This window comes from Beta vulgaris, chromosome 5, assembly GCF_026745355.1.
Source record: "Beta vulgaris subsp. vulgaris cultivar EL10 chromosome 5, EL10.2, whole genome shotgun sequence".
NCBI classification, from domain to species: Eukaryota; Viridiplantae; Streptophyta; class Magnoliopsida; order Caryophyllales; family Amaranthaceae; genus Beta; species Beta vulgaris.
The window spans coordinates 58,637,228-58,651,878 of record NC_079206.1 but is presented as its reverse complement, the minus strand read 5'-3'; the positions used below and the strand labels follow the sequence as shown (position 1 = coordinate 58,651,878).

The 14,651-nt window shown below is 36.2% G+C and overlaps 1 protein-coding gene across 15 annotated transcripts; it reads left to right on the top strand.

The window, feature by feature from the left end:
• The first annotated feature begins 3,357 nt into the window (after positions 1–3,357).
• LOC104894116 (lysine-specific demethylase JMJ29) lies at positions 3,358–13,126 on the top strand. Of its 15 annotated transcripts, none has more exons than XR_007274141.2 (5): positions 3,358–7,183; positions 7,911–8,048; positions 9,760–9,884; positions 10,565–10,666; positions 12,386–13,126. XR_007274141.2 is itself a non-coding variant. In XM_048644228.2 (2 exons), exon 1 carries the CDS (start codon positions 3,625–3,627, stop codon positions 7,141–7,143), a length of 3,519 nt encoding a protein of 1,172 aa, XP_048500185.1. In that variant the 5' UTR covers positions 3,358–3,624; the 3' UTR covers positions 7,144–7,183; positions 7,911–8,158. The 15 variants fall into 15 exon arrangements, 1 of the variants encoding a protein (XP_048500185.1); XR_007274135.2 differs by having other exon boundaries at positions 10,487–10,666; XR_007274133.2 differs by having other exon boundaries at positions 10,487–10,666; positions 12,381–13,126.
• Positions 13,127–14,651: the final 1,525 nt, after the last annotated feature.

Below are 14,651 nucleotides of genomic sequence, written 5' to 3'. Positions count from 1 at the left end.
CATTTAGAGCGAGTATCTATATATACGCAAAGTCTTATAAAAGACCGTCTCACGTTGACACTAACGTGAGACGAGTCTTTTTTTTTCCTCCAATTCTTAGCCTCGGCCTTCATTTATGGTTTTATGGTTTATAATGGTGATTCTGGCTATTAGTTACTATTTTCTAATAAATAGTTATGATATTTGGGTATTTAGTTATTTTTGTTTCGCACAAAATTAAGATTATCTCATGCAATTTCACCACCTTGAATCTCTCCAATGGCGAAAATGTTGAAGAAATTTCAACACTTCTCAACCACAACAACTAGGAAATTTAAATGGGTTCTTCAAATATCACTAAATAGCTAAACCCATATATTATTCAATTTGTTCTTCATCATAATCAGTTTTTTGATCCAACTAAACTTCTAGGTTTCTTCAACTGGTCACATTCTCAATTGGGTATTCATCAATATTTGTTTTCTTTCTCAATTTTGGTTGTTCTTCTTTGATATAGTGATCAATGTTTGTAAGAAAAAGGTTTCTTAATTGAAGCTGCTAATTTGTTTTTGTGTGTTAAAGATGGTGAATTTTGCCCTAGTTTGGTTTGTTGCAATTCTTTGTTGTCTGACTTATTGAATAAGAGCATGATTGGTTTGTTTTGGAGGGTTTATGATAGAATTAGTGCATTAGTTTTTTTGAGAAGACATAATTATTTATGCGTGATATTGAAGTTATAGCCAATAAAATGCATTATAATTTGATTTTTATGATATAACTAATATATTTCAACGCTTAACTAATATACTACAACGATTAACTTCTTTTTCTCAAAAAATCTTGCCGGTCTTATGGACTTGGTTAACTAGGCCATGGCTATAAATGGCCTGGGATAAGTCCAATAAGAGCCGAAATATAAATAAGAGCAAAACAAAACCACTAATTTATCTTTCGATTTTATAATTCTTGTAACACAAAATTTTGATAAATTAGGGGATTTCAATTTACCAAAAATGAGTCGATCTAGTAAGGCACTTCTCCTTACCAATACTAGCATCAATTTATGCACGCAATGCGTGCCTCACTTTTTTGAAAAAAAATCACGCATCTTACCTCTTCCTTCTCACTTGGGCTTGCAACCCACTCCTCCCTCTGCACGCATTTCTCCTTTCCCCAACCCACTTCACCGTGCAACCCCAACTTCTACTCCCTCCTCTCCACAACCTAATAACCCTACTCTCCACTTGAGATATACAAAAAATAAAACTCCCTTTGTATTTTTTCATATAAAATAAGATAAGATAAGAAAATAAAATAAGATATACAAACAACTATGAAATAAAATAAAATAAGATAAACTCCTTTCCCCAACCCACTACACCGGCAAACTCAACTCTTTTTTTCCATATAAAATAAAATAAGATATACAAACAACTATGAATTGAGCAAAAAATAAATAAATATCGTGCAACTTCAAATAGCTAGAGAGATTTGGAATTCGGTAGGAAGAGGTATATCGAATCTAAATTTATAATTTGTATCTCACACTTAGCTTATTTTGAAATGTAATCCGAACTTAGTAGTTTCGTTGTCATGAATTTGAGATATCATATTTTATATATTTCTTATTTTTGCGACAATCTTCTGTTCTTAACACGTGGCTTTTAATTTTCTATTATTTAATAACAACAAAATAACTTAAAATAATAACAATGACATTTATAATGGTAACAACAAGATTAATAATAATTACCAATATTAATAATTAATAAGTACAACAGCAACAACAATAATAATTCTTTTGAACAAATGTACTAGTGTTGTAGCCTAAAAATCAACGGCTACCCTTATGGCACGTGGCGCTATCTCAGCCCTACATGTGGCATTTGTTTAGGCCAAGGAAAGTACAAAGGCCTGCAAGTTCTGTGGGCTAAAGTACACCTTCCTGAGGAAAAGGTGTACTGAAAAGCTCCTTTATGGCCCTAAAATTGTACTTAGGCCCACTGAAGTAAAGACTGATTCAGCTAAAAGGTAAAATGTACTAACCAATCAGCGCTTGCCACGTGTCCTGATATTACTGCTTAGCCAATCAGATGCTCCCAAATTAGGGTGACATCAAGGTACAACAGTCATTTCAAACAGTATAAATAGTCCTTGATTTCAGGGTGAAAGGTACGTTTTTCAGAGCATAGTACTGTTATTCTGCCATAAATTCTTCTCTCTCTACTTTCTCTCTCTAAAAGTTCCTTCACATCCCGGTTATCTGACTTAAGCATCAGAGGGGGAAATACCACCCAAACCTCCAGGGTGGGTCCCTTTTTTGCAGGTTGCTGGTCAGGAGTTTGCGTCGGGATTCGAGCCAATCATTGTTGCACAAGTCTCCAGTTTTAGAACCTATCTTTGGGAGTTGTGATATTTAATTACTATGTTTTACACTACGTAACATTTAGTAAATAATAATACCCCCTTTATATTTTTTTATCTTTCTCACTTAGAATCTTGACATTACTCACAACTAGAGATAATCTTTTAGATTTTTCTCAATATATAAGAAAAAATATAGTCATGTGGGGTCTTGTTTGATTCGTCTCAATGAGTACTTTATTAATATTCAATTATTATAATTTTAATTAATATGTAATGAAAGATATTTAATAATAATAATGAGTTTTAAAATATAAGCATGATATGATCTGAACTGATCTGAACTTATTTTTTCTGACCTGAACTTATTTTTTCTGATCTGAAATAAGCAAAAATAAGGTGAACTGAACATAGCCTAAATAATCTTTTCTTTCTCCTTGTATGCCCCACAATACTATTCTTCCTAAAACTCTGTGCAAAAGAAAGCGGTAAACTAATAGAAGACGGAGGAAGTATTTCCTTAGCCTTTCTTTTGCACTTAAAATGACCAAGTTGTCCCTATTTGAGTTTTTAAAAACACTTAGGCTATGTTCAGTTCACCTTATTTTTGCTTATTTCAGATCTAATCAGATCAGATCAGATCAGATCAGAAAAAATAAGTTCAGATCAGATCAGTTCAGATCATGCTTATATCTAAAAATCATTATATCTTTCATTACATATTAGTAAAAATTATAATAATTAAATATTAATAAAGTACTCATTGAAACGAATCATACAAGACCCCACATGACTATATTTTTTCTTATATATTGAGAGAAATCTAAAAGATAAGAACTTGTAATCAGATCAGATAAGTTCAGATCAGAAAAAATAAGTTCAGATCAGAAAATTTCAGGTGAACTAAACATAGCTTTAAACACTTGGACACCTAGACGGACTCGTTAGTTGGTCAGTTTGTTCACCAAGAGTTTCTCATATCTTCCACGCCACCACAAACGGTACTCCAACACCTAAGTAAGATGTTTTAATTTTTTATACTAGTTTCTTACTTTCCTTATTTCCAAAACAGTGGGGCACAAAACCGGGTGCAACCGTGCGAGTGCCATGAAACTTACCTCGATTTAACAACAAAGATTAAATTCTTTTGACTTAACATGTAATTTTGGTTCCACTTTTACTCCATTCTTTACTTCAATCAATTTTTACGATCTTGTTTCTTTAACAACCGCCCTCAATCTTCTCTCTTAATAATTTTCTCTCTCCTCTCTTCAATTAACCATGAATTCAGACGGAGAAAAGCATGTAGAATCAACCCTTTCTGCTATTAATTCAGACAATAAAAAAGGAGATCATATTTTACCGTTGACTAAAAAAAAGAGGGGTCGTCCATCGAAAAAGGCGGCAGAAAGCGCCGGAAAACCGCCGGAAAATAACCCCACCGATGATCATCAAGAGGCGAAAGCTGGGAAGTTATTGCCTCTCAAGAAACGAGGTCGAAAACCGAAGCAACAAAATAATGGAGGAGAGAGAGATATTAATGATTGTGGGACCCGAAAAGGGAAGGGGAAAAACTCAAAGATTGATGAAAGTGATATGGGTTTTAATGGAGGAGTGAAGATTGAAGATGGGTTCTTGAGAAGTAGTTCAGGAGATGATGTTTCTGGGGAGAAATTGGAATGCACAGAAGATGTTTGTGAAAATGCGTCAGAGAAAAAGAGTAGTAATATTGGCAGAGTTACAAGGGGTATGGGTGCACACCGGGAACCAATACAACGGAAGAGGGGGAAGAGGAAAGATGATGATGGGAATGAAATTGGTGGGAGTACTTGTCATCAGTGTAAGAGAAATGATAAGGGAAGAGTTGTTCTCTGTAATAAATGTAACTGGAAGAAATTTTGCATTCCTTGTATTACTAATTGGTATCCTGATAAGACAGAGGAGTACTTTGCTGAATCGTGCCCGGTTTGTCGTGGGAATTGCAATTGTAAGGCTTGTTTGAGGTTAGAAGGTGCAATTAAAAAAACGTTAGAGAAAGAAAAGTTGAAGATTAGTGAGGATGATAGAAGGAAGCACTCTTTGTATATGTTGCAAGCAGTTTTTCCTTACTTGAAGCAGTTTAATGAGGAGCAGATGATGGAGAAAGAGATCGAGGCTCGAATTCAAGGTGTGTCACCAGCTGAGGTAAATGTAGAACATGTTGATTGCCCTCTTGATGAACGTATGTTTTGTAATAATTGTAGGACTTCGATTGTTGATATGCATAGAAGTTGTCCGCAATGTTGTTATGATTTATGTCTTGTCTGTTGTCGGGAAGTTCGAGATGGTAGCCTTAGAGGGGTTGTTGAAGAGGTGGTGGTGGAATTTGTCGATAGAGGGTATCCGTATTTGCATGGAGAAGACCCTGTACCTGTGAATAATGAGAATCTTCGAGATGGTAGTAGTGTGGATGCGGATGGTTCAGAACCTTTGAAAAGTGAGAACATTGTTAATGATGTTAGCATGAATGCTGGTTCAGAAACTTCGAAGAATGAGAACATTCCTGATGTTGTTAGCATGGATGCTGGTTCAGAACTTTTGAGAAAAGATAATGTTTCTGATCGACCGGCTTCGTTAGATTGGAAATCAAATAGGGACGGTAGCATACCTTGTCCCCCAGGGACACTTGGGGGGTGTGGCAATGGGGTGCTGCACTTAAAGCATATGTTCCCAGTAGATGTTTTGCAATTAACGGAAACGGTAGAAGAAGTGCTTGGAACTTGCAACATTAATAGTAAACATGTAATTAGCTCACAAGACTGCTCCTGCACCAGGTCTGTGGGTAATGAAGGTTTTGAAACTGGTAATTCAAGGAAAGCAGCCTCCCGAGAAGATTCTGATGACAATTATTTGTACTGCCCCGCTGCCATTGACATAAAAAATGAAGATTTAGAACATTTCCAATGGCATTGGGCCAGGGCTGAGCCTATCATCGTCAGAAACGTACTCGAGACTACAAGTGGTTTAAGTTGGGAGCCAATGGTCATGTGGCGTGCTGTTCGCCAGTTGGAACATCCGAAGCATGCTAGGATATTGAATGTAAGGGCTATCAATTGCCTTAATTGGTGTGAGTTAGATGTCAATATTCATAAATTCTTTACTGGGTATACAAAGTGTCAGTTTGATCCCTACATGTGGCCTTTGCTATTGAAATTGAAGGACTGGCCGCCATCTACTGAATTTGATGCGAATTTGCCTAGGCATGGTGCTGAGTTTATCCGGGCTTTGCCATTTAAAGAGTACACACATCCCCGTGATGGCGTTCTTAATCTTGCTTCCAGGTTGCCGGACAAGTCCCTGAAGCCAGATCTGGGGCCTAAGACTTATATTGCTTATGGGATTGTAGAAGAGCTAGGGCGAGGAGATTCAGTGACTAAACTGCACTGCGACATGTCTGATGCAGTGAACATTTTGACACATACAGCAGAAGTGAAGCTCAATGCTCAAGAACTCCGGAGAATCAAGCGATTGAAGCAGAAGCATTTTGCCCAAGATCTGGAAGAAATATATGGCGATAGTCCAATTGCAAACGCCAATACGCATGAGACTGATTTGGCAGGTGGTCAGTCGACTAATTCTGCTGTAGAATTTCCTAGTAATTGCCAGTCTTCTGCAATCCCATTGAATTGTCATGGACTGGGCAATGTAACTCAAAACGGCAGAGAACAGCTTGCTATGGTTGATGGTGAATTTGGTGTACCATATCGCAAGTGCATTGATGATTCCAGTGGAAAAGAGCTTCAACCTGGTCATTTCATGATGAAGCAAGATCTTTTGAATGTACAGGAGCTGGAAGATAGTAAAACATCTCTTCCAAAGGATACAAATTCAGGAGCAGAATCTGTTGAGCCTGTGTGCACAGATAAGCTATGTGATGGCCTTATAGCCGAGGAAAAATTAAATGTTGATGATGGAATTACTGATGGACCGAGAAAAGATATTTCTCATTCTGAAAATCACGATGAAAGTGGTCTCAACACAGAAATTAAGAAGCAATTTGCTGATAAAGGAGAAAATTATAGCAACAAAGAAAGTCTTAGGTTGCCACTGGTGGATGAAGTGAACGATGATGTGGCTGAAGAGGTTAAGCCTGCTGCTGGGAAACGGAGAGGTCGAAAAAGGAAAAGAGGAGTTGTTAAGGTAAGTTTGGAGAGGAAGTCTTGTAGAACAATGAGGGGGACCGATACATCCAGTCCCCAGATTGAAATGAAATCTTGTGGAAGTGAGGGAGACAGTGAGCCAGATTTACTGACTGCACAACCAAGTAGTGAGGGAAAGTTAGATGAAATGTTAGAAGTTTCAGAATCTTTGGAGGGTGGTGCTTTATGGGATATATTTCGGAGACAGGATAGTCCTAAGCTACAAGAGTATCTTAAGAGGCATTTTAAGGAATTCAGGCACATATATGGGTCCCTTGTGAAGCAGGTTGTGCATCCGATTCATGATCAAACATTTTACTTGACTGAAGAGCACAAAAGGAAGCTCAAGGAGGAATATGGTGTTGAGCCGTGGACATTTGTACAAAAGCTTGGAGAAGCTGTCTTTATTCCTGCTGGTTGTCCACATCAGGTTCGCAATTTGAAGTCCTGCATTAAGGTCGCATTGGATTTTGTCTCACCTGAAAATGTTCCAGAATGTATGCGTTTGACTGAAGAGTTCCGAGTCCTTCCCCCCAATCACAGGGCAAAAGAGGATAAATTAGAGATAAAGAAGATGACCTTTTATGCTGTAGAGAAGGCTCTTAAGGATTTGAAGTCCTGACTTTCCTTATCGAGGAAGATGAAACTTGATTTCAGATTCAGTTAGTTTTTTTCCACTCTATCTATACTCTAGGTTCATGATTTGAGTTCATCATGAGTGAGTTCAGACCTTCCTGTATGTCTGTATTGTGTCTTAGGTGGATCTCTTTGGTCCATGTTGTGTTATCATAGTTGTGATACAATTTTGCTTTCTGTGGTTATATATTATCGTTCTTCCTTGATTACAGTATTAAGTTAGGGTATATTCTCTTTCTTTGTAACAATGTTATGTTCGAGGTCCATGATTAAGCTTGAGTTTTTTTGTTTCTGTCTTATGTCTTAGGTGGATATCTCTGTTCCATGTTTTAGTTTCATTAAATCATGATAACATTTTGTTTGACTTGGATATTACTCTCAAGGAGTTTTTTTTGTGATAAGTGTTCACTTTCTTGGGTATGATGGTGGACCTAAACTTTTTAATGGGTAAAAGATTATGACTTGTACACAAGTTCATCCGAGAATGATTGTAACTGCCATGTGGTGATTTCTCATCAATGTGCACCCCATATGTCAGTTGCATCGCTATATTGTGCCTACTGCCTACCTTTACATATAATATTATGTAAATTAGTGTATGCATATATAAGAGTTTCAGTTTGTATTGAAATGAACTCTCTTGTCGTCCCCTTGCAGCTCTCGTTTTCCCTTTCTCTTTATATTGTATAATTGTTATAAGTTTTTCCATTCCACTGTTTCTTCTTACAGGATACTTTTCTGTTATCTGTCTAGCTTTTCTTAGTTGTACCGGAGGATGCTGATTTATGAGCTGGTTTTCATGTCGATGGTGGCTGTGTTTGGGTCTCGTGTTGAATGGATGAATTGGCCCGTTTGTTTTTAAAATTCCACATCTATTTCGTGGTTCGCATTGTAGGTTTTCTTTTCCTTTCCTTTTATCTGATTCATTTGATAATCGTGGACAATTAGCATTTATGGACTAGATAGCAACTTTTTCACAATCTTTGCTGCACTCTTGTAGAGTGACTCTCATGCCGGTGTTTTGTTGCATACATGATAGTAAGTGACAACATGACATGCCTTCTAATTTATGACCTACAGGCAAGCATTACAGAACTTATGTATAACTTACAGTTTTGCAATTCACTAGTGTGTGAGGCTGTGGACTGATCAAGTTAACGCACAATACTCCATTTGATGCGGTCTTGGGATAATCACATGCTTACAATCTTAGTTTATATGTTTAGAGACGTCACCATGAGATATGAGGCCGTGGTGATGCTTTGCATGCAAATGGAGGCAGATATGATCAGGATTCAGGGTTTGTCACTTTTCTTCTGTATGATTTGTGTATTCTATCATTTCTGTACCTCCAATTCAATATAGATGGATATATACCATATATATCCTCCTCTCCATTTATTTTCCCATGCAATTCTGAATACTCAAAGGATCGATTCTTTGTTTTTTCATCATAGTCTATGAATGATAGCCCAAGAATATCTTGTTATGCTATTATGATCCGGACGGCCTTTAGAGTAGTTCCTCTCGTGATCCCTCTGCCTTTCATAAAACTTGGCTTTCTGAGGCTTGAGGCTTCTGCGGTTTTGATCCGTCTTGTTGTTTAGCTTTTCTAATTTATAAAATCTAGGTAGTTGCCTGCAGCAGTTGCAGTTGCTATACCTTTTCTTTGAATGGCTATTTAAATGACTATTTTCTTGGCTTCATCTTGCTGATTCTATTTTTTCTCGAGATCTTACTTCTACATGTGTTCTATGTGAAATTTTTTCAAATTTACTTTTTGTGTATAGATGAACATATGTTTTTCCAGTTGTCTTAAGTCTTAACCATTAGTTTTGGTACAGCTCTTATTTTTCTAGATGACTGTATTGACTAACTGAACATACGAAAACTGGGTTGTTGCGCAGGTACTTGTAGTTGTCCCCGTCTTGGTGTCTTTTTGAGACAGGGTTAGGACTTGGGAAAGGGTTGTCTGATATTTGTCTTATCCTTTAGCAGTTTAAATGAACAAGTCTTTTTGATAGTTTTACCATGAACCAAAGTTTTTCTGCAAATTTCAAACTTTCCTCTGTTATTTGTGCTGGCCTTTGTATTTGGCTATTTGCCATCTCTTAAAAGTGCATACGATTCTTCATATGAGGTAAGTATACTATCTTTTCTTTTATCAAAAAAAAAAAGTATACTATCTTCTCTTGTATTCAGTAACACGTTACCTCAGCTTTTCCTTTCAGAGTTCATGTATTACTGTTTATATTGTTTAGATGCTGTTTTTGAGCATGGACTATTTATTAACTTGTGATGTTCAAAGTAAATAACCTGTCTGATTGCATCTCCTTCATGGCTGGATTGTTTTTTTTTGTAATTTGACGCACATGGTAACCTCTCCGGTTGCATCACTTCAAACCTTTGGTGGAGGTAACAGCTTGATATTACTCTAGTAATAAGATGTCTCGTACTTGTTGCAGCAGTCTGTGCCCGTTTTCTTTTAATCTGTTCGGGGTTGATGGACATAACATAGCCCGACATGAATTAGCTTTAAGCATTTTATTCTTTGATAGTTTGCTTACATTAATGTGTTAGTCTAATGTCCTTGCTTTTTTAGATGCACAAGATTCAAGGCGTGTGCACTTTGATCCACGCATCCTTGACAGTAGCAACCCAGGTGTATGGATGAACTACAATACTCTCTATCGTAAAGCAGGAGTCTTTGAAGCTGATTCATGTCAGGTATTTTCTCTAGTTCAGCTTCCTTCTTTTAGATAATTAGTTGTTCGTATTGACTATATGTCTGAATATATTTGTCTTCTGCCTAAATCAACTAAAATAAAGTGGTAATGACTTAATTGTCTTTCTAGAATATACATCTTTAAGAGTGTTGTCTTCATCCCCGTTCACGAGTTTCTTGATTTTAACTTCCTTTCTGCTGTATAAATTTATGCTAACACCATATAATATCAATAATTTGTTTTACTTATCTTCACCCCCTCTTTTTATCGACTTAGCTTTCACTAATGACAAATTATTAGGCGGACCGGGGACTCGGGAGTATGTGCATCTATTAGAGACTGATATCAGTCTAAGGTTGGAGGTATGTGTAGCCTATACGAGTTTCTTTTGCGTAAAATTGAACTGTTGACTAAGGTTCAGAGTTATACTCAAGATTATTGTTCAAGTTAATCTTCATGCTGTAAAAAAAAATTTCTTCTTTTACTCTTTACGAAGATTATCGAAACCAGTATAATGTGCCTGTTTGGCCTAGCTTCTGAGTAAGCTTCTAGGGTCAAAGAGCTTAAACTTTGCCAAGCAATTGAGTTGTTAAATTATTTCAGCTTCTACAAAGCCCTCTGAACTAGAAATTGCCTCCAGCAGTAGAAGATCCAATGAGGGTTCTCACTTCTGTTTCTCAGGGAGCTTTCCAAATCATCAATTGAAACTCTCAAATGGATAGACTCTCGTCTCATTGAACCCAAAGTGATGCAACGACCAAGCATCGGGAACAAGACTTCCAGGTTGAGTTTGCCATGAACATTGCTAAAAAATGCATCATTGTGAGAGAATTGCATTTCTTTAAGCTTTGAAATAGATGTGAAATATAATTGCATGAACGTTTGTGTGTTTCATACTTCATGCTATGTTGCTCAGATTCGGGTACCAATGTCCGACACGGCCCATGGGTACGTGTCCAGTGTCCCATCCAGCTATTTTGTGGATTTTTTTTTAAATTTTTTGGCTCAAAATGAAATGTCCAATTGGCTCATTCATGTCCGAGGATCTGATACGGGTAGTTGAGGTGAAATGAAGAGTATGAGCAACGTAGCTTTCATATGAAAAGGCAAGGGTCGTATGTATTGTGATGCTCATAGTGAGACCCTCAAATCTCAGCTATGCCTATCGACTACAATATATACCTTAATCTAAAACATGTCCTCCATCGAGATATCAAATAACTATAGCAAATTCCAATCTTTCTGTGACAATGTTGCCAATCCTAACCACATAATCAGACATCAATATGGTGATCGATTATAAGTAGAAGTGTTCGCGGTTTCGGTTGGTGCGGTTTGGGATATAACCTAATCCAATTCACAAATACTATATGGTTAGACATTTTTCCAACCCAAACCACATTGCACTTTTGCCCAAACTAACCTAAACCAAATCACGCAAACAGTTTCGTGCGGTTTGGTTTGCGATTTAACTATATTTTTCCTCCGCAGTATTAATTTTGTAATCTAATAAATATGAAATTAACTTTATAATTAAACTTAAATAATAATTTATCAAAAGTGTACAAGTTCTTTACCTCAAACTTTTTTTTTAGTTATATATTTGTATGCCATCTTTTTTTTTTCATAATTACTTGTATGTCACCTTTTTTTTTTATAATTACTTGTATGTCACCTTGTTAAGTGTATTTAAAAAAAATCAAAATAGATAAGAATTTTTTTAAAAAAAATCGTATAAAATCGCGGTTTACAGTGTGAGTTCGTTTTACAAAAATTAAAACCCAACCCAAACCGCAAACCGCGATTTGCTTGAAATCATAATCCAAACCGCGAAAAAACGGTTTGGGTTGTTGTTTGGTGCGGTTCATACCGCTCTTTGAACAACCTTAATTATAAGCGAGAAATGATAAACATCTATTTGATAGATGTTTGTAATCATCTATCGGGGATAAACAAATAATAAAAGGCTGAAAAGGTGGTGATGTGGGTCCCATGAAATGGAAGGGGAATAAAACACTATTTATATTTCATGAACACTATTTGTTAATTGCATAAACATTATTTGTAGTTACACGAACACTAGTTGTAGTAGCATGAACACTATTTTTCAGCTCGCAATTCTCGAGATCACTGTTTTTGTTTGACTTATAGTTTGCAATTTTTGAGATCACTTTTTTGGTTTTGTACAATTTTGGAAATAAATGTGAGAATGATGTGTAAGAAAGAACGGAAGAAAAAATGATCTTCCTTGTTAATAATACTCTGACAAAATAACTACTTCCTTCTTTTCATAATACATGCAACACTTTTTAATAAAGGGTAAGTTTCATAATAGATGCAATATTTTTTTTTAGTTCATTACATAGTGACGTTACACAATAAGCATTACATAGTACAATTTGTTTAGTTCATTTGGACAACAAGCATTACTTAGTCATGTTACATGATAATACACTTGTATAACTCATCTTACTTATTTTTATTTTATTTTATCAAGAAAAGAAATCTAGGTGGTATTTCCACAAGAGACACCGCCTAAAACCTCCCAAAGGATGCTTACAACATGCAAACATCAAAATAAACATAAAGAGGAAAAAGGAGCACAAAGGATTAAAGGAACTCATGTGGATGTTCCGTTGTGGCCAATACCTTCTCCCAAGGTCTAACCAAGAACACATTCTTGAGACCTGTCACGAGGTGGAAGACAAACACCACAAAAAAATGAATTAGCTCGAAAACGTTCTCAAAAGATCCACAATACATTGAATCTTCAAGAACAGTAGTCTCCAATTGAAGAAGAAGAGCAACCCTCGTCCTAATTTTAATCGAAACGGACGAAGAATAACCCAACACCCCCCAATGAACGGAAACCTCGACTTGGATCCACAACTCAAGCCACCCAAGCCGGACACCGAAGCCAAGCGCACACACGCCACCGAAGCGGTCGATTTTCAACGCCAACCATAGAGATGAGAGAGGAAGATAGTAAGTAGATTTAGAGAAAGAGACAAACAAGGAGCTACAAAAAGAGAAGTCTGATTGAGGACAAGAGAGAAATGACTTAATTGACAAATCTATACTAATATATTAAAAGGCGCTCCTAAGCAAGGAGCGATGCCACGTGGCGTCTTCGCTTGGAGTATTCTATGCTATGTAATCGACATTCTAAAAAAACAAAAATTGCATTATGTAAGATTCGATCCCGAGATCACAAGCATATATACTAATGTGTTAACCACAAAACCAAGTGATACTTGATGTTATTATTTCAAAGTAAAATATTAATAAATGAAATATATAATTACCCGGTGCGTAGCCCGGGCCTAAAAACTAGTTAAGCCATAAAAATAGCTAAATCTAGGAGAAAAGGATGAGGGTGATGGCTAGGGTTTTTTTTCTACCGACTTTTTGGGGCTAGGGTTTCTAGAGAGAAGGGAAATCCCCTCTCTCTAGAAGTTCCAAAAGTATTTTGAAATATAACCTATCTTAGTTATGAGTAATACTAAGCCATGAGGAATATTGTCTTTTACCCATAATACAAACTAATAGGAGTATTGTATTAATTAACCAATTACAATTAAGATTCTTTTTCTGAAATATAACACCATGGATTTCAATAATGAAATTTTGCTCACAACTAATTTGTTAGAAAAATAAACTAGTTTTAATTTGCGTAAATAAGAAATTGGGTGGTTTCTTTTACATAGTACTTGCTTTCTTCTTTTAAACCCTTATTTTCTTTGTCATTCTAGAGGTCACGCTCATATAATGAAATAGTTTTATATTTGATAAGAAAATAAAATTAGGACAATTTTTTTAAGGAATAATCCAAAATAAAATCTTCAATATGTTATATGTACCTTAAAAACTATTAAAAAATTAAGGATTTTTCGCCAATTGTAGCCTTTTATAATAGCGAGTTTGTTAATTGCAGCCTATTCATTTCAAACTCTTCAATTGCAGCCTTGTAAAATCAAGGTACCTTTGAGTTGCAGCCCAATTTCATTTTCAGGCCAAAAATGACTTCATGTTAACCATAGTTAAGGTCCAACGGTCATTTTCAGGCCAAAATCCTCTACTTCTCTCTCTCCTCTAACCTCCATTTGCTTTCTCTCCTTTGACCTCCATTTTCTCTCTCCTCTCTCTCCAGGACCACCATTTTCTCTATCTTCTCTCTTATCTCCTCTCTCCTCTATGTGCTGGTATTTCCAACAATAGGTGTCTTTGCTCTATTATATAAGTATTTTGTCATGCGAAAATCTCAATCGGCATTCATTTCACCTAATAAGGGCGGAAATGGAATCCGATTGGGTGTAAGAACACGAAGGAAGCACAAAAAACTTGATGCAATTTGTGAGGATGAATATACTCGGAATCGTAGGGTGTCGAATGAGGGTACTAGTGGAGGATGATATTTGGGAGATGAGACTGGGACTTAGAGGAGAGAGAAAATGGAGGTTAGAGGAGAGAGAGGAGAGAGAAAATGGAGGTCAGAGGAGAGATAGAGAAGTCGAGGGTTTTGGTTAAGTATGGAAAATGAAATTGGGTGCAACTTAATAGTACCTTTATTTTATAAGGTTGCAATTGGAAAGTTTGAAATGAATAAGCTGTAATTAACAAACTCGCTATTATAAAAGGCTGCAATTGGTGAAAAATCCAAAAATTAACAGCTTGTTTGGTAAAGAGAATTCGGAAGGAAAAGAAAGGAAGTGGGATAAAATTTGTTACTTTCCAATGTTTGATTAATTAAAAAAAATTAAGTGAAAGG